The 25,343-nt window shown below is 36.2% G+C and overlaps 1 protein-coding gene across 5 annotated transcripts in view; it reads left to right on the plus strand.

The window, feature by feature from the left end:
• ORC3 (origin recognition complex subunit 3) overlaps positions 1–25,343 on the plus strand; it is a 58,913-nt gene that overhangs the window by 8,095 nt on the left and 25,475 nt on the right. For 4 of the 5 annotated variants that reach the window (XM_087443862.1, XM_087443859.1, XM_087443860.1 and 1 more), the window contains 8 exons: positions 1,039–1,183; positions 3,552–3,656; positions 4,575–4,726; positions 6,052–6,182; positions 8,105–8,264; positions 9,479–9,592; positions 13,984–14,117; positions 14,604–14,667. In XM_087443862.1, coding sequence (XP_087299988.1) covers positions 1,039–1,183; positions 3,552–3,656; positions 4,575–4,726; positions 6,052–6,182; positions 8,105–8,264; positions 9,479–9,592; positions 13,984–14,117; positions 14,604–14,667 — 1,005 coding nt within the window. The remainder of the gene's footprint in view (positions 1–1,038; positions 1,184–3,551; positions 3,657–4,574; positions 4,727–6,051; positions 6,183–8,104; positions 8,265–9,478; positions 9,593–13,983; positions 14,118–14,603; positions 14,668–25,343) is intronic. The other variant, XM_087443861.1, reaches the window with a different exon arrangement.

Raw genomic sequence — 25,343 nt, forward strand, 5'->3', positions numbered from 1 at the left:
ATGTCAAACCCTTCAGGTCTGTCACTAGCCCTAGTGGCACCATTGGCCAAATTAGGAAAGTCTTCCCTTCAGGCAGATACAGCCCTATGCCAGGCTGCAGGGATTTTTCCAGCCCCTCTACCAGTGCAGCCTCTCAGATCCCTTCTAATCTGGCCTTTACAGTGCTGCCAGATTAACCCTTCTTTACCCTGATTTAATCATATCTCTGCTTCAAATCCCTTCAGTGGTTCTCCCCACAGGATAAAATCCAAAGCCTTTAACATCATATATGTATTTTCTTCATCTGACCTTGCTTATTTATCTGGTCTCCTTCCCTACCACTTCTCAAATTCTTCATGTTTAGCTATATCTGTGGTTCCCCAGATGTTTGGTGCTTGCTTCCTTCCTTGCCTCCTTCACTCTCCATTCCTTCTAGCTTTCTTTTACCTACCATCACCTCCTCCATAACCTGCTCTAATGCTTTGGCTCAGCTATATCACATCCTCAGCTTAAGCTGGGTGATCCTACTCTTTGTTCCTATACAGTCGTGCGTTGCCTAACGAGGGGGATATGTTCTGAGAAATTCATCGTTAGGTGCGAACATCATAGAGTGTACTTACACAAACCTCGATGGTATAGCCTACTACACACCTGGGTTATATGGTACTATTCTTATGGGACCACCGTTGTATATGTGGTCGTCGTTGACTGAAACGTTATGCAGTGCATGACCATATTATCATAGCACTCTACACAGTGTGTTTTAATTGTAAGTGTTCTTGCTCAGTTTCTTCACTTTTTTAGGGTAGAGCCTATCTTTCCTTTGTAAGGTGGATAGTAGATATTTGTTGAATGAATAAATGGGATTCTTTAATGAGGGAATCCAAAGCACTAATCACTGGATTTAAGGAAAAAAACATTTTTTATTTTATCCATTTTATAATCATTTTACCTGTAGTCTTTGCAGTTGAATTCGTGACAGTTTTCTTTCCCAAACTTGGAAAGACTCATCAGATTACTACTAATAATAATTCATAAAGTTTTGTGTTTTCTTTATAGCGACTACAAGAGGAATTAAATAAAAACCTGTTTGACAGTCTAATCGAATTTCTGCAAAAGTCTCATTCTGGATTCCAGAAGAATTTAAAAGACTGGGGTAGTCAAATAAAACTCAGAGAAATTCCAGCTGCTGCTCTTGTTCTAGGTATGTACACGTGTTTGGTTTTTTTTAAATTGCCGGTTTTGTTGTTGAGAATAGTGGGGAATAATCTGTTCTGATAAACCTGTTTTGTCTCTTTCATTTACAGAATTAAACCAATTATAGTTTGCTTTGCGTACTTTCAGAACCAGTAAAAGTTCCATATATTGATCATACATCTGTAAATTAAAAGAAATTGATCTAAATTTAGCTACTTCCCTCTTCAACTTTTTGTCAGAAAAATGAAGGGGAAATATATTTGTTACTCTTTCTTCCTTGGTTATGTTAGGAGAATATATGAGATTTGAATTTGGTAATAAAGAAACCACCAGTAGGTTAATAAATTTGATTTTTATACTTTTTAATCATATCTTCAGTGGAATTACTCTATGACCTTAGTTTTATTTCCTTGTGCTTAGTTTTTCAGTCTTGGATTGTTTTATAATATTGCATTAAAATGAATTATTTCAAAGGGGATTTGGATGAATTATATATAAATTGCCTTCAGACTACAGGTTGTAAATTTCTTAGGTACTTAAATATCTATCATTAATATCCCATTTTTACCAAACATCTGGATTGCAAGATAATGGAAAAAATTTATTTAGAATATTAGCAAATTTCTTTCATTCTTTGTTGAAAAGAGAGTTGAGTTTATTTGGATTCCAAACATACTCTTCATTTCACTTCCAATTTGTTATTTATTCAGGTTTTGTTATACTAGTGGGCTCTGAGATAAGAAATTAATTCTCTTGCGTAATACTACCTCTAATACTGTTCATTACCTAAATCTTGTTCCTGATATTCAGGGCAATACTTCTCAAAATTTAATGTACCTACAAGTAACTTCCAGAGGATCTTATTAAAATGCAAATTTTTGTTAATAGGTCTGGGGTGGGACCTAAAATTCTGCATTTCTAACAGGCTTCCAGCTGATGCCCATATTGCTAATCCCAAAACCTCTCTGAGTAACAAGACTCCAGGGAATAATTTTTACAATGCTGTGAACCAGCTTTACTTTGCAGCCTGCCCCTTAATTTCAAAACCCCTTCCATTTATGGAGGAGAGACAGAGGCCCAGCGATGGCCAGCCTATCCTGTTGGGTGCTTTCTTTCTCTACTGCCAGGTTACAGCAGTTGGCGTGGAGTGGGGAAAACACAATCAAGAGGGATGACCTGATAGATTGTGTGAGAGCACTGTTTGAATCCTTGCTCTGCCTACTGCCAAAAGGAGAAAAGAAGCTAATGGAAATCATATGTTTCAAAGTCAGTGGTCTGAGGAGAACATTTTTCCAGTTACAGACATTGTTGATTATCTTGTTTGTAGTAAACGAGTTCATTGTTTTAAGGAACATAGTGTTAAATAGCTTATAAAGTCAGTCAGTGAAAGACAGGATAAGCCAGTGTTTTACTAAACTCCCAAATTTGTTCAGAGATGTAGTATCACAGTCATAGACCATGATGCATGCTAGGAACATCGTTTTGATACTATAAAAAAAAAATCTGTACTCAAAGAATGCTTAAGCACAGTTGCACATTTTTTATTTTCAAAAAGGTATATCCATTTAAAAATACCCTGCCAACATTGTTATTTGTTGGCTCTCTTAGAAAAAAAAAATGTTGCTTATTGATGTCATGGATGATTCTGAACCTTTTCTTTTTCTTCCAAGCAATGGAAGTTTTATAGTAGCAAGTCTCAAACAATTTCAAGATGTCTACTGCTGGCACCTGCCTAAGCACCAAAGCACTTTCTAGAAATCATAGATTGTGACATTAAGGAAGGTATCAGTTAATAGAAGTTTTTCCAAAATAGTGAGGAAATTTCCACTCATGTTAACTGCATGCAGAGCACTAAAACTCTGATTTGTGGAAATGAGAACCAGGGGTTCAGTAAGTATCAAAAGGACTCTAAAGTTTTTATTTGTTTTTAGGCTCCTCCCTCAGAAATCAGCTTAGTGTACATTTTACCTACTGTATCTACTACTTTGATCATTAATAGTGTTAAGTTGGTAAGTCAGAGTCACAGTAAAGCTGGAATCCATAGCCCCTTATTTTTGAATGATTATTTTAGAGAGCTCTTTATGAATTTGACAAAGTAATGAAATTACTCCTACAATGTTTTCTGGGGTCAACTACACATCCTCAGTAATTTTGTAAAAGAGAAATTGTGCTGAATACCTTTCCTGACAAATAAGTATAGCATGTGCCTTTAGATATCTATTGTTAATGGAGATCTCTTCATATATTTTCTTAATTTCTGTTATTAATCATGTTTTAAAAATATTTTTACTTAGTAATTCACTTGACATATTAAATAGCTTTTGTTATTATTAATAATAAAAATGATGGTATAATATTGATATATTACCCCACAGGTGTGAATGTAACAGATCATGATTTAACATTCAGAAGTCTAACAGAAGCCCTTCAGAATAATGTCACACCATATGTAGTCTCATTGCAAGCTAAAGATTGTCCAGGTAAAGTATAAATGCCATAATCACCTTGGTGAGATGTTACAAATCTCTTTGTCCTTCTCCCTTTATTTTTGGCAGGGTGAAGTTTAGTGCCTCCCAGAGTAATCTTGACTGTTGCAGAACTCTGCCACCTTTTGCTTCGTTAGTTTCAACCCCATCCCTGTCATATCAGCCTCACTGCCAGTAATAGTCCAAGCATTTTGTAAGATGTGTTCCTTAACCCAGTGAAATTTTAGTAGGTAGGAAGGTTTGGGACAGAGGGCTGAGAATTGAGGAATAGGGAGCTCTTATTTAGCCCAACAGAGAGTCGACTACATAGGCTCATATTTACAGCCTCAAATCATCTTATTGTTGCATTTTGAAAGGCCACCATAGTAGAAATAGTCCATTGCCAGAGGTAATCTTGGGTATCTGAAGCCATTAAATCATAAAGGATGTGGACACTAATAGAGTAAAATGTGCTTAGATTTGGACTGATATAAGGGCTTTCTGTGCTTATGTTACTTTCATATTCATAAACTGATTGGAATTAAGTAAAGCCCTTAGGACATCTTTAAAAATGACTATAAGGAAGGTTTATAATCAGTAAAATAACTTATGTAAATAAAACTTTTGTCTTTTTATAGGGGGCTTAAAAAACTTTTATTGTCCAGTGTAATTTAAATACATATTATTCCTAATATAATTTATAGTTTTCATGTTTACACATTTGCTTAAGTAATACTTTTATAATAGATAATGCACATAAACTTTGGCCTAGTGTTAAGTCTGAATTAATGAAATTTATTACAGAGAGGATACTTATGAACATTAATAGTTAATATATTAAATATTATGTTAGTTATATTAATGTTAAGTATAGAAAAACACATTCTACATTCTCTAGAGGAGATAACTTTTCTTACCTTGTATATTCTGCAGATATGAAACATTTTTTGCAAAAGCTGGTCTCACAGTTGATGGAGTGCTGTGTAGATGTTGAATCCAAAGAGGAGGAAAGTGTTCAGGTCACCCAGAAAAAGACACATTGTTCAATGGATTCTCTTTCCAGTTGGTATATGAATGTCACACAGGTAAATGTAAACTGACAGTTTTCTCCCAGAAAATTGACATATGATTGAAGAGGCTTGGAATTATATTAAACATAGTACTGTTTTGTTCTAATAAGAATATGCTTACGCAGCACTAGCTGTTAATTTAATAGTAGCTACTTATTTTCCTAAGGCTACTAGAGTTTAAAAGTATTCTTTTATCAGTGTGCAGCCTAATTCCTGTTAAATGTTTAGGTGCTTACAAGGCCATTTTATTTGTGGGAGAATGTCATCTAGTGACAAAAACAGCTCAGAAATTGGTTCTGCCACAGGTTCTATCTCTGTGACAATGGCTATAACTTTAATATGCTATCTCTTAGGTTCTTTGGTATTTGCTTTTGTGCAGTAGAACCGTGCTGCCAATACCCCTTGTCAGCTTAGTCCAATGAGGAAGTCATATTTTTTTTAAAAAAAATATCTAATTTGTTCCATGTTTAGAATACTTGGAAAATAAATGCTCTGTAAGTAAAGTGTGTTCAACAAGCAGATAAATAAAAAGAAGTTCCATTCTACCATGACAGTCTCTGGTGAAAACGAATAACCTACGTGATTCATGGGTAACTGTCCCATAAAACCACAGCCGTAGTTTATGATGCTGTGTAGCCAAGTAGTATGGGAAAAAATACTGTGGTGACATTTTCTGATGAACATATTTGCTGAAGTCATCATAAGTAAAGTTTCATTTTGTTTTATATAGGGATTAAACTGGGTTTAATGCTTACCATAATATCTAAGTTGATCCATAATTTTAGACTTTCTAGAAATCAAACGCTACATGTAATTTATGTCAGGTATCTTTAAAAGATTGGGATTGGACCAGATGATATTTAAGATGCTTTTCAACTTGAAATTTCACAGTAGCAGAGCAGCAAGTAGTGTTATTCATTATGCTTTTTAATTGAAAATACTAGTTCTTACCTTAAAGCAAAGCAAAACATAACATTCTACCAACAGATAAATCAAATTTACAGAAAATGTTCTCTTCTCTCCATGCTTTTCCTGTCATTTTCTCAGATAGCAGAAAATATAAATATTTCATATGAGTTATAGATTTTACTTTTGGTTATTGGTTATTACTTTTTCTATTATTTGGTTATTACTTTTTCTTCTTGGTTATTAGTCCCATGTCAGACACAGAAAGATTCTGCTAATAACTGTTGGAATGAGTTTCTATTTAATATGTGGGAGAAATAAAAGAAACAATGTTACTGTGGAATGTAAAGGGAGATATATCAGCATGTGGCATTATAGCATTGTCTGGGAGTAAGGCTTACTTTTGATTCCTTCTTTCCACAATGGCTTCAAAGAAGACAGACCCAAAAATGCCAAGGAAAAAGAGGACTTCTAGCCAATGGCAGTCTCCTCCTGTTGTGCTTATCTTAAAGGATATGGAAAGCTTCACCACAAAAGTACTCCAAGACTTCATAATTATCAGCAGGTAGATGGTATATCATCTGGCTTTTGCCAGAAGTCTTTTTTTTAAGAAAACATATAACTTCTAACTTAAAAAGCAACCTTTTTTGGATAAAATGAATGGCAATTTAACCTTCATTTTAATACCAACTGGATGGAAACCAAGATGATTTCAAATTCCTTATAATTGAATGTTCAAAGACCTCCTATCAGATTTTCCTTTGCTTTTTTGAGCTAAGAATGAGAATCAAAAGATGAAAGTTAGCCAGTTTTCAATGATCATGATAAGGCAGTAAAAAATAGTTTCTCTCACCTAGGTTGTCTGTCTCTTACTTGCCCATTAAATGGATAAACTGCTCCAGGTTGAGATATTTTTGTCAGGTCTTATTTTCTAATACCTATCCCACCTTAGAAGCTCTGAGTTACGTACAGCTCTACTGAGCCAGAAGGTTTTCTAAATAACATTATCTTATATAATATTTCTATGAGAAATTACTTTCATGATCTCATTGGATCTTCAAAGCAATCCTGTTTGACTCAGAATTGAAGTAACTAACCATATTTTTAAAAATCCAGTGACATGCATTTCCCATGGTACATTTTTTAGGATAAAATTTATTTTGGCTTCTACTGTATGTTGCTTAATAGTTATGGCTACATTTGCCTAAAGCTATATTGTGTTATAATTTACTATTATATTTATAATTCCTATCTTGATAGTGTCTTTATTTTCCCACTGCAACTAAACTAATCCTAAGACTTTTCTTAATGCTAACGCTAAACTGCTTAACATGCTAGAAAAACACACAGTACAGAATAGTGACAGAAAAGCTTTACTTCTTTTGGAGCTCAGACTTGTGACTAATTTTACTATCAAAAGTAAAGAAGAACTTAGAACAGTAACAGAGTCCAGGCACTTTACTCCTATGAAGATAGAACTGCAGGGGCCGGCCCTCTGGCTTGGTGGTTAAGTGCGCGCGCTGCGATGCTGGCGGCCCGGGTTCGGATCCCGGGTGCGCATCGAGGCACCACTTCTCCGTTCATCCTGAGGCCGAGTCCCACATGCAGCAACTAGAAGGATGTGCAGCTACGACACACAACTATCCACTGGGGCTTTGGGGGGAAAAAATAAAATAAATAAAATCTTTAAAAAAAAAAAAAAAAAAAAAAAAAAAAAGAACTGCATACAGCTAGAATACTGAAAAGCAATAACTAACAGGAGGGAGCAAGCAAAGTCATTAGCCATGATACAGAGGGCTCTGACCTGCAATAGCTTTCAAAGATAGTGCTGTTTTACGCTGTGGAAGTCATTTGTGTTCATACTGGTAATGCTAAGAATAAATCATGTTCAATAAGTTTGAGTTAAGAATGTGAGGAAAGGATAGAACATTTTTTAATGATGTCCATTAAAAATATGTCTTACATATGTGTAAGAGAAGTTTTCTAATTCTTAGCTGTCATGACTGGATGACATAGTGTTTGTTAGAAATGTCCGTAAATAGAGTAAGTTACCTTGAAAATTAGTGAACTTCATGTCACTGAACTCTTAAAGCATAGGCTGGATGTCTAATGTAAGTAGGGCTCAAACTTTGGGTGAGAGGTTAAATTGAATGGTATCTAACACCTACCTCTTCTAACATTTGAGATTGTGTATAACCTTACAGGAAGGCACTTGATCTCCCTGGACCTCTGTGTTCTTATTTATAAAATGAGAAGATCCATTAAAAGATTGATTTCAGAGCTAGCATGTCTGGGAAATAACTATTTCTATGTTACTTTAACAGAGGAAAATGAGTGACCTAGAACATTTTAGTATTTAGAATGATACTGCTTGGCAGTGTCTTATCAAGTAGGCATTAAAATAAAAGTTGTCTTATTTTGAAATATGATGTATTGAAATATATTTGCTGAAGAAATTCCACTTTTGTGTCTTCCTTTGAAAACTAGTCAACATCTACATGAATTTCCACTAATACTCATTTTTGGAATTGCCACATCTCCTATTATCATCCATCGGTTGCTTCCTCATGCAGTATCATCTCTGTTGTGTATAGAACTTTTCCAATCTTTGTCTTGCAAGGAGCACCTGACTACAGTACTTGATAAGGTAAAAAAAAAATTTTACCAGTGAAATAGGATGATAAGAAAACTGCCAAGAATAGAATATAAATGTAAATGTTAGTAATAAATTTCTACATCTCTCAGAGTATGATATTAAACATATTCCTTCACATATTTTAATATTTTTATTAATGATTTTTATAGTGTTAGGGTATTGCCTCTTCAGATAAAATATAAGCTTATGAAAAGAATGATCATATCTTTCCATATCTATCTACCAATCAATCAGTAATTACTCAATAGAAAATTGTAGGTTTTTAAAATAAAGTTTTATAGAATTTAATGGCTTCCTAGTAACAATAACAATGTTTTGACTCTTACATTGTATATAAAATGATTTAAAGTTTTTAGTGGACTCCTTCCTGTTATGCTGCTCTTGACAAAAAAATAAATACTAATGTTTTCCCAGACCTTAGTTCTGTTTCTACCTAAATAGAAATGCGATTCTTTAGTATTGACCTTCCACAAATTGTTACTAGACTCAGCTTCTTTAAGGTGTGCTTTATGCTGCTTGTGTAAGGTGAACTAATGACAACCTTCCATTTATTTACTAGCCACTTCTACATTTTTTTCCCGTAAAGGTGGTATCCATTGGTTTACTGACCCAGCTACAGTATTTAAAATTGCTTGTTTGTGGCCAAATTCAGTTGGCCTTCTGTAACTATGCTTCCGTTTAAAAAGCTTAGTATGACTTTTCATTTTCGGATGTAAAATCTTCACTATAGGCCATTGAAAACTAGCTGAATGATACAAATTTAGCTATTTTATGTTTTTAAAATAGATATCTTTTAATTTTGGGTTTCTCATTTGACAGTACATAATGTGTTACTCTTCATTAATGTGTATCAGTAGGGGTGAAAAAGAAATCTTATCTGATAACAAGAATTGCCAAAGCCTGCAGCTTCTTCAGTGGCTTCTGGTGGGAGAAAAGGGATTATATAGTTATAGGACTTGGATGGGGGATGATGGACATCTTTGATTCTGAAGATGTAGTATGAATAGCTTCTTTTTGTTGTTGTTACTGTTGTGTAAATTAATTTAAAATTTTGATTGATATTTGACATAAAAAACCTAGCTACCATTATAGCTTTCATAGTTACTGTCATAGTATCATTCTTTGCCTCATTCTTTATACTTGATATGTATGAAGAGTGAAGACTAACAAGGCGTATGTCCTTGACCCCCTTTTCTCTCTTACAGCTGCTTCTTACAACTCAATTTCCCTTTAAGCTAAGTGAAAAAGTGTTACAGATTCTGACCAACATCTTTTTGTATCATGATTTCTCAATTCAGAACTTTATAAAAGGACTTCAGGTAAGAAGACACTAATGGGTTTGAAAATTTACAAGCTGATTCTAAATAATTTGCATGTTGTTTCAAACTATTTATTCTGATAATTAAGGCATTTTAAATGGCAAAATCTAGAATAAGTAAAGTCAAGTTGTATTATTCTAGGTTCTACCATTCGTTTGTTACCTTGCAGCAAAATATAGAGAATACATTGATTCAGGTGTCAAAAATGGAAAATGATGGGGCTGGCCCCGTGGCTTGGTGGTTGAGTTCGGCGCGCTCCACTTTGGCGGCCTGGGTTCACGGGTTTGGATCCTGGATGTGGACCTACACCACTTGTCAGCCATGCTGAGGCAGCGACCCACATACAAAATAGAGGAAGATTGGCACAGATGTTAGCTCAGAGCTGTTCTTCCTCAAGCAAAAAAAGAGGAAGGTTGGCAACAGATGTTAGCTCAGGGTGAATCTTCCTCAGGAAAAAAAACATGGAAAAAGACCCCCCCTCCATTCTAGTGATTCTTAACCATTTTGTGGGTGAGGAGGAAGGGGCCTTTTTTTGAAAGTCTGATGAAAGCTTATGGACTCTCTACCTAGGAAATGCTATACATGAGGGGTCAGCAAACTTTTTCTGTAAAGGACCAGATATTAAATATTTTTGGCTTTGCATGCTACATATGGTCTCTGTTGCATTTGCTTCTTTTTTTAAATAACGCTTTAAAGATGTAAAAATCATTCTTAGTTCCTGGGCCATACAAAAGTAGGCTATGAGCTATAGTTTGCTGTCTCCTGCACATATATATATATGCTTGTTCATTTATATTTATTCTTATATATTGGAAATACATTTTCACTAAGGTTTCTTGAATTGCCAGAAGAAAATTCGTGAACTTAGCTTCATAACATCTCTTCTAATCTAAAAAAAGACCCCATTCCCCAGTTGTTTAAAAGTTAATATTATTCCATTCTCTTGGCAACTACCTGAAATACCTTAGCAAAGTGTAGTCATTGTGAACACATGCCAGTTGTCAAGTTCATTGAAACCCATGTGTTAGTAACCTTCACAACAAAAGTGCAGTATGATAGTACCTCATGTTTGTGTAGTGCCTTGAAGATTATAAATTATTTCTCATATGTATTCTTCCTCCACATAAAACACTGTAGTGGTCTCTTATGGCTAATATGTGTTTGTGTTTTTTTTCAAATTATACTTTTTAAAAAGAGTATTTTAGGGGCTGGTCCAGTGGTATAGTGGTTAAGTTTGTGCACTCCACTTGGGCAGCCTGGAGTTCACAAGTTCAGATCCTGGGCACAGACCTACACACCGCTCATCAAGCCATGCTGTGGCAGCATCCCATATACAAAAAAATAGAGGAAGATTGGTACGGATGTTAGCTCAGGGACAATCTTCCTCAAGCAAAAAAAGGAAGATGGGCAGCACATGTTAGCTCAGCGCCAATCTTCCTCACCAAAAAAAAAAAGGAAAAAAAATTTAAAAATGTATTTTAAAGCAAGAAAATATTGTTTACCTTAGCAATATGTGAAATTAAATGATACTGAGATATAATAACTTTCTAATTTACTTCTCTCATTTATTTCATTCATTCATTTATTTATTCATAAGTATCATCAAGAGCCTCCTATGAGCCAAGCACTATGCTGAGCCCTGGAGATACAGAGAACAAAGAAATCTCTGCCCTCAAATTGCTCATTGTTTAGTGAAGGAAGCGGAAGAGTAAACCCACGGTTACAGTTCTGAGTAGTCCCCACTATGAAGGAAACCTGCCTGGGGATTCCATAGGAGAGCGCAAGTGTATCGTAAGGAACAGGAGCTAGCTGGGTCAAACCTGGAAGAACATTCCAGGCAAAGGCATCAGTAAAGGGAGAGAGATCTATTAGAGGGCTATTGCAGTAATGTAGACAAGATATGACAAGGGCTAAGCTAATGATAGTGGGACTGGAGAGGAGGAAGCAAATTTGAGGATGAGATAGAATTGACAAAACCTGGTGACTAAGTGGATCATAGGGTGTGTAAGAGAGGAGCATAGAGACAGACACAGGTTCTAGCTTGGCAGATGGATGCGAGGTTGGTATCATTTATTAAGAGTACAGGTTAATATCAAGTGAAGAGCCAGTTTGTTAGAAAAGGATGAGTTTCTTTTTATATATGGTTAATTTGGGGTGTGTTGGATATAAAGATTTGGCACTCAGGAGAAAGATCTGGACTAGAAATATTTAGGATTTATCATTAAAAGGTGGTAGTTGAAGTCATGTAATGAGGATGAGGCATCACCCAGAGGAGAGAGGAAAGGACTGAGGGTATAACCCTAAGGCACGCTGACATAGAAGAGTGAGCAATAGAAAAGGAGACTAAGCACAGGAAAGAAAGCCAGTGGAAAGTAGAGTATCACTGAAGTCGAGGGAAGAAGGAGTTTTAAGAAATATAAACTGTAGTCTCAAATACCATTGAGAAAGTGAGTGAAGAAAAAGACATTAACCAAATTACTTTATCTCTCTGGGTCTCAGTTTTCTCATCTGTAAATAGGGATTAGGGGGCCAGCCCCATGGCATAGTGGTTAAGTTCAGTGCACTCTGCTTTGGCGGCCCAGGTTTGTGGGCTTGGATCCCAGGCATGGACCTACACCACTCATCAGCCATGCTGTGGTGGTGACCCACATACAAAATAGAGGAAGATTGGCACAGACGTTAGCTCAGGGACAATCTTCCTCAAACCAAAAAAAAAAAAAAAAAAAAAAAGAGGAAGATTGGCAACAGATGTTGGCTCCGGGCGAATCTTCCTTGGCAAAAAAAAAAAGGGATCAGATTATATGATTTTATAGGTTCCTGATAATTGACTAAGCACCTCCTTTGTGCTGGGCACTTTACTAAGTATTTACATTGTTTCATTAATATGTATTATTATCCTCAGTTTTGCACATGAAGAAACAGAGGCTTGGGTTAAGTAGCTTGGCCAGGGTTACATAGCTAGTAAGTGGCAGAGCCTTTAGACTCCATTCATCCAGTGTTTCTAGTCATCAGTGGGAAATACGTGTAAGTCCTGATTTCTGTAGGAGGTGTAATAGGGTATATAATCATTCTGTATATGTTTAAGTCCTTCCATCATTAGGTGGATATGCTAACTTATTAATTGACCCAGATAGTGAGAACACAATTGGAAAAAATAGTTAGGTAATACTGGCTCCGTATCCTATTTATAGCTCTACTATAATACATGTGACTTCCTTCCATTCCTCCTCCTCAGCAAATCCCTTAGCATATTTGGTTTTTACTTTTCTCATGTTTAAAAAGTGGTGTTAACATTAGAATAAAGATTATCACATTAATATAATTGGAAAATATAAGTAAGAAACAAGATTATTAATATGTGCAAAAATAATTTAGCACCTGACATGAACAGTTACTTTCTATTTTGTACTTGTTTCTAAGTTACGCTGGCCTTTTTGCCTTACAGCTTTATAATTCTTCCAGAATGGACTATTTTGGAGGATTTTGTCTAGCCTTGGATATCTGATCCTCAGCTCTATGGGCTCAGAAATTCATTATCAGTTTACTTGGGCAGGATCAAGCTCAAATACCTTAAGATTGATATATAAGCTAGTATGTTAACTTATTAATTTGTGATGGGAAATGCCATTTTCCAGTGACCAGAATGTGTTTTGTCCGCTGTCTAGGGAACTCTCTCCAGTATCAAGGTATTTGGAATAACCAAACTGGTCATGAGAACGTTGCTTAGAGTCAGAGTTTTTAACATTTGGATGGTTTTGTGAGATATATCTTACAAGCTATGGTAGAATCTGGAAAATCCCCCCTTGTACTCTGGAGACCATAGCATTCTAGTTACTAGAATACTTATATCTACCAGATACTGTACTTTGTTTTCCTCCATGAAATAAAATTCAATTTAAAAAGATACATTTTCTTTAGCCATCCCTCATTTTTCATTATTCTCTTTTATCAGTAGGCAAAGCTTCTACCATTGTAGTATTTTTATTTATTTAGCAGACCAGTTTTTACAGTGATTTTAGATCAGTATTTTCTTATGAGTACTTGGGCAGCTATTAGACTCTTAGATCACACCCCAGTCTCATCCCCACAGCATTCACTGTTATTGTAAATTGCTTCTGCAGATAGCTTATCTGTCCATTTATATTAGTTTCTTTTAGTCTATACATCAGAGATTACAATTTTCTCACTTTGTCCACAAAATTGGAGCCTTAAAATATTAAAGGTATATAGCTATGTATGCATTGTTTGCAGTGTTATTGTGACATTATTAAATAAGTGCCATAAATACTTTTGCTGTTTAAAAAAAAGAAACCTTAAAATGGAGCAGACTTAGGGCAAATTATTTACTGCCAAAGCATAACAAATATATTTAATCTTCCCATTTCTTTTAGCTTTCTCTATTAGAGCATTTCTATTCCCAGCCTCTCAGTGTTCTGTGCTGCAATCTCCCAGAAGCCAGGAGAAGAGTACATTTTTTATCAGCTAACCAGTGTGAAAACATCCGACGTCTTCCATCGTTTAGGAGGTAAAAGGAGAAGTACATATTTAACGCATCTTGTAGTAGAGTTTAGGGTAAAATAAGGGATCTCAGATCCAGGTATTTTTGAAGTGGGGAAAGGAAAAGTAACCTTCTTATTTTGTTCAGAGCAAAATAAAACCCTTCCGTTTTTAATCGTGAGATATCTTTGTTAGATGTGAAAATCTGGCATAAAGAAAAATATTTTTACAAGGGGACATAATTTGCAGGTTCTCTAGAGTTACTTTTTGTAAATAACATTTCCTATTTCTGGAGTTTATGGCCTTTGTTTGTGATTAGACCTTTAGACTATGAAGTACAGCTGATTTAAGGAGTTAAAAATTACCATTAAACCATGACTGTCATCTTGAATTTATTTTTGAGAAGAAATAAAAAATGTAGCCACCAGTCTAGGTAGTTCTTTTTCCTCTTATGCCATTCAAATATTTACAATGTCTAATTTTCTCTTTGTGTGTGGGATGGTAAAAATTTTAGGCATGTGGAAAAGCAAGCTTCAGAAAAGCAAGTTGCGCTATTGACGGATGAGAGATTTTTGAAGGTAGGGATGTGGATGTATTTCTTTCAGTTTTATTCTCTTTTTTTTCTTCATGAAAAAGAATATGCACATAATATTTATTGAGTTAATTTTATAAAACATATCTGTACATCCTCATATGCTTTGCACAATGAAGTAGTGGGTTTTGATGATCATATAGGAATGTGACTATTAAAGATGACACAAAACCTTAGTTCTAAAAGATAAGACTTTTTCAATTGAGAAGAAATTTAACTATATCACTGGGTTTCTCCTGTGGTCTATTTTGAAAACACTTCTAGATCTCAATTTTCTTTCCTTATAGCAGTTTTGGAAGCTGCAGTCAATCTCATTTTAATGCTCTGTTAAAGGCTGTCATAAATAAAAGCACGTGGAAGCCATGCAGCTTAGGGACCCACTGCTGAGTATTGATTTCATTTGAAAAAATATCATTATATATTGATAATATAATGCTAGGAAAAAGTAATGAGCTTAGAAAATTATGAGTTAGCCATACAACATAGGGAATATCAAAAGGAGTTTTTTTTTTTGCTTTCTTGAATAAATAATACTTGGACGTGGTACATGATTCAAAAGGCAAAGATAATATACGGTGAAAAGACTCCCTCCCACTTTTATCCTCCAGCTACCCACTTCCCCTCCCTGGATACGGCCAGTGTTATTAGTTTCTTACATATATCATTCTAGAGATATTCTCCACACAGACAAGTAATTGTATGTATTTTGGGGGTTTCCTCCCCTTTCTTACAGAAGATAAGTATATTATATACACTGTTCAGCACCGTCTTTTGTTTTGCACTTAATCTTGGAAATCATTCCATATCAGTACCAAAGAGTGGCGTCGTATATTATTCAATGAATATACCTTCATTTTATTTAACAAGCCCCTCACTGATGGACAATTAGAAATGTATAATGTCACACTTATTTTCATACTCTTCATGCCTTTTTTGGGAAAAAGTTGTTAGAAAATTGTAATAAAATGAAGATGAGATTGAAGTTAAACCCTAGTGCTATGTGTGGTTTTGCTGATACATACTATTTTCAAATTTTGAATAAAAGAATGTTAGTTCCTAGAGGTCATGTGTTCTATATAGTTCTAAATACTAATTTACCTCCTTTTTGCAAATTCTCAAAAAATATTAAGAATGGTTTTTTTTTAATTGAGGTGTAATTGACATACAACATTACAATGGAGAATGGCTTTTATTAAACATTATTTCTAATGCAGACTCCACTCTGGTCCATAGTCTAAAATGACTTCTAGATTGAGTTTAATAGTCATTTTAATAAACTCTGTAACCTTTTCAGAGCAGTATCGGAAGTCCTCAAACTGTAATGCAGGTTATTTTGGTAGAAAGGAAATTTAAGAACCAGTGGAAAAGGATGTGTGCCTGTTTACTGCGTCTTTAAGATTAGATAGATTAGCTCTCTGCAGAGTCAGCTAGTTGCCAAGCACATTTCCTGCTAGAACTTTCTGTCAAGAGTGTATTTTCAGAAGCCAGGAACAGATTTTTAATGAATACCTTTAACCATTGAGATGACAAAGGGAGAGAATGTCTAGGCTAGTCTGTTATAGAAATAGCCTGACATTTATCTATGCTTTTATTTATACTGTTCTTGTTCTTATTGCACTTAATCAGTCCCGTTTGTTATTATCTTTGCTGTATTCATTTTAGGATTGTATATTTTGTCATTTAAAGGCATATTTTCTTGAGACTCACATGGTAAGAAATATGAAGGAGCACAAAGATTTGTATCCTTACCCTGAAAAAGTTATCTGCAGACTACCTGCTAAATTCAAAGGACAGAAGATGTCTGTGAAAAATATTAATCAATTGTCTGTTGATTTTTTCTAGTGTAGAGTGAAAGTATCTTTGAATATTTTATTCTTCTTATAATATGCTGCTCTTTTTCTCTTTTTTTTTTTTGGTGAGGAAGATCAGCCCTGAGCTAACATCTGATGCCAATCTTCCTCTTTTTTGCTGAGGAAGATTGGCCCTGGGCTAACATCCGTGCCCATCTTCCTCTACTTTATGTGGGACACCACCACAGCATGGCTTAACACGCGGTGCATCGGTGCGCGCCTAGGATCTGACCTTGTGAACCCTGGGCTGCTGAAGCGGAATGCATGCACTTAACTGCTGTGCCACTGGGCTGGCCCCTCTTTTTCTCTTTTTATAGTTTTATTTTAAAACACATAATAATCAATTTTATGTGTATTTTATCATAATAAAAAAATTGGAAAAAACTCCACATGATAATCAGTAATACGGTACTGCATGATATGGGGGAGGATCCTGATCTTGACTTCAGAAATCTTGCATTTGAACTCCAGCTACTCATTAGCCATGTGGACTTAAAAAAATCACTTACCCAATTTCCTTTCTATAAAATCGAATAGTAATTCCTAGTATAATTTCCTCATAGGGTTAGTGATAATCAGAGTCTGTTCAGCAAGTGAGAGTTTAAAACAGATATAACAATAAAACTTTAATAAATGTATCTCATAAATATTGTTACTATGTATTTTTCACTATGATAAAAAATTAATATAAATACATAGTTTTATATATTATAATATTCTGTATTATAATATACATACTATATATAATATTACATATAATACTCTATCCTATATAGTCATATAGATTAAATAGTTATATAGACATGCGTATCATTAGAGTTTATCATTTTGTACCCATTTTCTACACTCAGATTTCTAAGACATAGACCTCAAAGCATACTCGAAAGAAATTTATGCTTTTTATATCTAGACTGTTTCTGCCCTAAAAATCTACTTTGCTCTCTACTCTCTATCCCCAGAGTTTCTGATTTTGTAGCTCTGAGGTAAGGCCAAAGAATTTGCATTTCTAGCAAGGTCCCAGGTTAATGCTGATGTCGCTGGTCTGGAGACCATTCTTTGACAACCACTGAACTAGACTGACTCCCTAGAAGGGAATATTGTTTATTGTTTTCCTTATGTTGTTTTCTTAAGCGTAGAAGTAATCTACAAAATCCCAGCTTAAATGATTCATCTCAATTATGCTCTCACTGGACTCAAGATGTTAAAAAAATCCTTCAACTCCCTTAAAATTATGGACGCTTAGTTTCATAGATATTGCTTTAAAACTATATGCCTGCTTTGTATTTCCTAAACTTAAGGAATGAATGGGTTTTTTGAGAATGTACTTTTAAATTTAAAAATTCAGCTAACTAAATCATGTACATTTGTAGAAGATTCACTAGGAAGTTCAAACTAAGGTGGGACATTAGAAGGCCATATACAGCTGATGAAAGACTAAAGATTCTGTGCATTTTCTCATTTTTGAGTAGTCTGACCCTTGAACAATTGTACAGTGCCGCTGAGTACAATGGCCAAAAGGTGTACTCTGACATTTAACTATCAAATTCTTCTAACTTTAAGCAAAATAAGTTTGCACAAGCTCCCATTAATGTAAACTTCTGATGACTCGATAGCTTTCAAAGCCTGTAGTAGGAGTTTAACCAAATAATCTTTAAAGTTTCTTTTGGCTCTAGAGCTATGATTGTATTTACTTGTCCATTAAACAATTAGTAATAAATTTTTTTCTGACTGGTTAAGTCATTGATTCCTCATTAAAATTTTAGTGCATAGGTTTAATTGAAGATAGGTAAATTATTATGTTAGACAACTGTGGGTTTTAGATGAAATAGCAGGAACAGTGACTGCATGTATTTTTACTATGTTTTTGCCCCATAGTGTTGCTGTAGTAATTGAGCCTTCTATTTTTTTAAATTTAAACCGTTAATTTATGAAACTATGTTTCACGAGAAATTGAGTTGTCAAAAGTGCCTTAAACCGAACTTTCAAACACACCATGATTATAAACATACAATTTTTTTTTGAATTTTTTTTTTTTTTTTTATGAGGAAGATCAGCCCTGAGCTAACATCCATGCCAATCCTCCTCTTTTTTTGCTGAGGAAGACTGGCTCTGAGCTAACATCTCTTGCCAGTCCTCCTCCTTTTTCTCCCCAAAGCCCCAGTAGATAGTTGTATGTCATAGTTGCACAGCCTTCTAGTTGCTGTATGTGGGATGCCGCCTCAGCATGACCGGAGAAGCAGTGCGTCAGTGCGCGCCCGGGATCCGAACCCGGGCCACCAGCAGCAGAGCACACGCACTTAACCGCTAAGCCATGGGGCCAGCCCCAAGATACAATTTTTATTATTGCTTGTGCCTGAAGTTTTGTTTCAAGTCAGATATTAAGGAGAGCTTTGAAGATGATTGTGGGTTTATGTCATATTTGCATAATTGTCATCATTATCTGATAATAAAAAACACTAGGCCTTGAAATACTGGAAAGGTTTTTTAAATAGTGAAAAATTCTCTTCCTTTCCATAAGCAAATGTTTTGGGGAAATGGAGGAATATTAACAGATTTTCCCAATTAGTAGATAGTTTTTATGCACTGTCTCATTGTGAGTCACAGCCACCACATAAGACAGATGTTTTTATCCCTTTGTATAGATGAAGAGGGTCACCAAATGATTAAGCAACTTGCCTATCTAAAGTGTCACATTTAGCAAATGGAATATCTGGCATTAATACCCAGGCCTGATGTCAAAGCCCACATATTTTCCATGACACTTTTTTTGAAGAATTAGTATAAACTGATGAGAAGGTGCCTAAGGTTCTTTATTTGTGTTCGAGAAATCAGAAATGGGGTTTTCAAATACTGTGGCAAGTTAATAATGAACATAATTTGTAGGAGGCTTAGAAAACCACTTGGTATGAGACAGCTTCAGCCTTGGTAGTCAGGTAGCCAGGTGTCATGCAGCACTGCATGCTGCTGTTGAGTTAAAGAAAGAAAGGGAAACAGCCCCCTTCGCCCCACCGAATATTTGTTGTTAGGTCATTATATAGTTATGTATTTTATATATATATATACACACACACACACACACACGCACGCACACCAGTGTCATTTACGTACACACACACACACACACACACACACACTTTATTTTCAAGATACTTTTTAAAAATAAGTCCCAACACCATAGCAAAGATTAGGTTCATTTTAATCCTGTGCTTGCCACACCAACCATGTTGTCTCTGTTACCAGTAATGATTGCTATTCATGTTGATCCTGTCTTGTCAAGAAGTTACATTATGCTCAGTATATTTAGTGAATGACTAATTGCATATACCTCTTTTAAGAAAACCAATTTATATATTTTTATTCAAATCTTCCTTAAAGCTATTTGGCATGGTTTCAACCCTTAAAGGTTTAAACTTCGTACTATGTAGAAAACTCAGATTCAATCCCTTACAGGTGACAGTTGAAGTTTTATTATTCTGACTTGTTAATGTTTTCATGTCTTTATGCCTATGTGCCCAGCTAGCTTTAAATCTATCGAAAGTGGGAAAAAAGTCTTGAATTTCTTAGAATTGTAATGTATTACTATTAGAAAGATACCCTGATTCATCATGCTATTTTACAAATGAAGAACTACAGCCAAGAGAAAGGCAGTGAAGTATCTGAGGTCACAGAGCGAGTTAGTGGGAGAGCAAGGACTTCCTTTCACCATTTAGTTTGTTCATCATGGTGATTCGTGAACAGAAGGCACAAAACTAGTTCATGAGTTTGGGGAGACCTGCCTTTCACCTTTGCCCCCACCTCTTCTTTCTTTTTCTTTTGACAGACCTAAAGGGCAGGAGGAGGGGAAAAAATCTATTAGAAAAAATAATAACAGGAGAAAAGAACACAAGTGCAAAACAAATACCACATGTGATAGGATGAGTGAGGCATGAGCCTCACAGAGTGTCAGGAATGGGCAGTTTAAATCCAAACCCTCCATCAAGTGCTTCTGGTCTCAAGTGCCCGTTAGGAATAGGGAGAACAAATGGCTGAGACGGATGCGAAGACCAGCACTCGTGCCACGTGAGAGCTGGGGGAAAGCTGTGGTAGCTGTAATATGATAAGTCAAATCTGGGAAAAACTGCCACCAAAATTTCTGTCTAATGAGAACAATAATGCTTAGTTCGAGCAGGATGATAAATGAGAAAATGCTGTGTTCTTGGACAGCTAATACCTCTTAATTTTAAAATTCAATGTAAGTCTGTTTTACCAGCTTTTAATATCAGTGAATTGATTAAAAGGAACAAATCACAAAAATTTAGTCATTTTTATGTACTTTCTTAAATAATCTTGAGGTCACTCTTCACCCCTATACATACAATTCTACACACAAAAGTGATAAATATTATGGAAATTAGAAGAGAAATAAATGCAAAAACTAAGATCATGGCAAATGTAATCTTGCCTGATCATATTTTCTTTACCTATATATATTTAAGTTTTACATAGCCATTGGCTTCTCCTCCAAAGAAAGTAACTAGCTCAGTGATGATAGAGGCCCTGTCATATAAGTAAACAATAACACATGAATTATTTTTAATGAGTGACCGACAGGATTGATGGGATTGGAGACGGCTGATTTAAAAGGGTGTATTACACACTGATTGGCAACCCACAGCGCAATATAAATGTGGTTTTTTTAGGTCTGTGGTTTTTTTTAAAGAATCTGAGCCAACATTTACAAATTGAGAAATTTTACATTAAAATTTCAGACTTTTGTCTTCTTTTGAAAAATTAGTAAATCTGGCCCACATCCAGCAATACAACAAGCAGTTGCTCTTATTTAGAAGAGAGACTGAGTGTTGGCCTCCATTCATTAATGCACTTCCTCATTCAACAGATATTTTTTTGAGTGCCTACTGTGTGCCAGGTATTAATCTAGATGCTGAGAATACAGGAGTGAACAAAACAGACAAAAGCCCTGCCTTCGTGGAGCTTATGTGCTATCAAGATATGTTACCTATTAATTGCTAAGGAGAAAACAGTGACGGAGAGAAAGGGAATATGATTGGTGTGCATGAGGAGTAGGATTGATATTTTAAATCAGGGCCTTACTGAGAAGGTGAATTCTGAGTAAAGACCTAAAGGAAGTGACAGAGCTTGCCATGCAGGAATCTAGAGGAAGAGAATTCCAAGCAGAGCGACAGCAAGAGGAAAGGACCTGAGGTTGGAACGTGTCTGGCTTGTTTAGGGAAGAGCAAAGAGGCTGCTATGTATTTGCTCTGTTTTTCTCATAGCAGAGAAATATTTCTGTTCCCATGTCTGTATCAAAGATCGGTAAAGACCAAGAGGTCCTCATATTTCAAGAACAGAGGAAAGCGTATCTCTTTGGGAAATAATGAATATCCCTAGGTAAAGTGTATCTCTGTAGAAAAGAATCATCCTAAACACAATTATGAAATAAAACAGTGGCAACTATGACTAGTGTACAGAAAAGATGCTGGAGGAAAAATTTAATGAATGGAAAATAGGATTACTACTTCAACAGGCTTTGTTTTTGCATGTGCGTAGTGTGGTGCTGCTGTAATGTAGTAAGTGGGAAATTTTCCCGTACATAAAAACCCTTTACAAGTTTGAGTTTATAAAATAGTGTTCATAAAGTACATTAGGAATTGTTGCTGGACAGGTGAAGGCATTTGCAGATACGTACCGTCACCCCTTGGTATCTGCAGGGGATTGGTTCCAGGAACTCCTGCGGATACCAAAATCTGCAGATGCTCAAATCCTTTATAAAATGGCGTAGTACAATGAATACAGTAGGCTCTCTGTATCTGCGGGTTTAAATCCAAGGATGCAGAAACCCTCGGATATAGAGGTAAGACTATACCTCAGTGAGACAAAGAACTTAGAGAACAGGTTACATGAAAAAAGTTAAGTTAATCATTTGTGTTGTTTTCTGTTGCAGTTGATAAGAATGCAGATATAAATAACAGTAGACTCTTTCTCATGTGGAGATTAGGTTCTAAGTCAGCACAAAAGGCAAAGATCTGGGATGATCAGAATTACTCTTGAAAATCCCTTAGAAAGATATAACAGATCTTCTGTCATTAAGTCCAGCATTATTGTTGTTAGTGGCATCAAGTTGATTCTGACTCCTGGCAACACTGTGTGTAGCAGAGTGGAACCCTGCCCAGTCTTTTTGCACCTTCCTCTCACCTTCTGGCGCTATGTCAGACAGTGCTCCACTGCTTTTCATGGCCAATTTTTTCAGAAGTGTGTGGCCAGGTCCTTCTTCCTGGTCTGTCTTAGTCTGGAAGCTCTGCTGAAACCTGTCCACCATGGGCGACCCTGCTGGTGTTTGAAATACCGGTGGCCTAGCTTTCAGCATCACAGCAACATGCAGCCGCCACAGTACAACAACTGACAAATGGGTGGTGTGGTTCCCTGACTGGGAAATGAACCCTGGGCTGCAGGGGTGAGAGCACTGAATCTTAACCACTAGACCATCAGGCTGGCTAAGTCTAGCATAGCCAGTTTTATTTCCAGTGTTGGAACCCAGAACTCCATTTCCTCAGTTGAGCATCAGATGAAATAGTCTGCCATGTTATATGAACAAAACAAAACAAAACATTTTTTTTTGGTGAGGAAGATCAGCCTTGAGCTAACATCCATGCCAAATCCTCCTGTTTTTGCTGAGGAAGACTGGCCCTGAGCTAACATCCATGCCGATCTTCCTCTACTTTATGTGGGATGCCACCACAGCATGGCCTGACAAGCGGTACGTCAGCGTGAGCTGGGATCCTAACCTGGGCCGCCAGCAGCGGAGCACACGCACTTAACCGCTACGCCACGGAGCCGGCCCCAAAACATTTTTTAAACACTAGAATTCCACTCAGCACAGGGATGTAATCACACAGTGAGAAGTATGAAGGGACTAAGCTGGGAGAAAAACATGTTCATATCCCTCCTCTCACACTTACTCCAGGGTATAGTTCCTTGACTGTGTAACATTGCCTGAACCGTGTAAAGTATTTCTTTTCTCTCCTCATCCAAGTAGATTCAATGAAGATGTCATTCAGTTCTGTATCACCCAGTTATTTGAACATACAGTTACTCCACAAAGCAAAAGTAATAGGTAGTGTAAGTAGCATGAAATATGATTATTATTCAGTAATAGATTCCTTTTTCTCCAGAATAGTCCCCCTGTTTAAAAGCTATTTAAGTACACATCAAGGCAAACAATTAGTGGCTTTATACAATCTTTGTGTTATAGCTTACAGTATAAACAGAATTAAATTATACTCTCCCAGTAGTGGTTAAAGTATCCTTTGTTTCGATAGGAGACCTAGATTTTTGAAATTACCAGCTAACTCAAATACTGGGAGGAAAAACATTTTGGTACTAAAAGGTTTTCTTTCATTTGCCCTATGCTTTCAGGTAATGACCCATAGATTGCTGACCAAGGAATTGATTTCTAAGTGAGTTAGAGTTGAAGAAAATATATCAGATTCATTGCTTTATATAGGTTAGAATAGCTTGAATTTATTGATATCTGAGGTGTTATTTTCTGCATGATTGACTGCTAAAAATAATGGGTATCTGCAAGATATTACTGAAAAAAGGACAGCACAGTAGTTAAAGTCCTTTATTTGACTTCTTAGAGGAGAAAAAAATTTGAAGACCATGTCACAGATCATAATCCTCTTAAGAAAACATTACAGAAGTAAGCAGTTATAAAAGTATTTGAGGCCTGAAAAACACTTGATAGGACATCGTGTTTTAAAATCATTACTAAACTATTTCAGAAGGTTCTAGAAAACATAATACTGCCTCCTCAAAAAAAATATTTTGAGGGGCCGGCCCATTGGCACAAGCGGTTAAGTGTGCACGCTCTGCTGCGGCGGCCCAGTGTGCGCTGGTTCGGATCCTGGGTGCACACCGACACACTGCTTGTCAAGCCATGCTGTGGTGGCGTCCCATATAAAGTGGAGGAAGATGGGCACAGATGTTAGCCCAGGGCCAGTCTTCCTCAGCAAAAAGAGAAGGATTGGCAGATGTTAGCTCAGGGCTGATCTTCTTCACACAAAAAAAAAAATTTTGAAACTGATTTGTGAGATTAGTCAGCCCGTAGGTTTCTTAAGACACTATTTCCCATATCATACTTGCTGGATTCTACATTATAAAGTTTGTTGGCTTCAGATTTCTCTTTTTCACTTCTTTTTTCTTAATTGGTAAAGTGAATAAAACTAGTATTGGAGGGGGGCGGCCCGGTGGCACAAGCGGTTAAGTGCGTGTGCTCTGCTGCGGTGGCCCGGGGTTCACTGGTTTGGATCCCGGGTGCGCACCGATGCACCACTTGGCAAGCCATGCTGTGGTGGCGTCCCATATAAAGTGGAGGAAGATGGGCATAGATGTTAGCCCAGGGCCAGTCTTCCTCAGCAAAAAGAGAAGGATTGGCAGATGTTAGTTCAGGGCTGATCTTCCTCAAAAAAAAAAAAAAAAAACTCGTGTTGGAGATTCACAACAAAAGGCAGGGATTTATCAGAATCATCTGTGGTAGTTTCTTCTATCGTCTTTCCTATTTCCTTTTCAAACACAATTCTACCAATACTTTAAGAAAAGCGTACATCATAGGTGGAACCTCAGTAACTGTTAAGTCCATTGGTACTGGGCTCTCTGGTGATCTCACCCTTCTGATGCCAGTGAGGGAGAGGAGAAGGTAATGGGCCCACTTTGCTGTGACACACACTACAGGCACAGGCAGGCATCCAGCAAGGTGCTCTTTTGCACAGTTGTATTTTTGGGGACCAAGTTACTGTGGCAATGCTGTAAATAG

The sequence above is a fragment of the Ceratotherium simum genome, chromosome 19, assembly GCF_057802395.1.
Source record: "Ceratotherium simum simum isolate JZ-2026a chromosome 19, ASM5780239v1, whole genome shotgun sequence".
NCBI classification, from domain to species: Eukaryota; Metazoa; Chordata; class Mammalia; order Perissodactyla; family Rhinocerotidae; genus Ceratotherium; species Ceratotherium simum.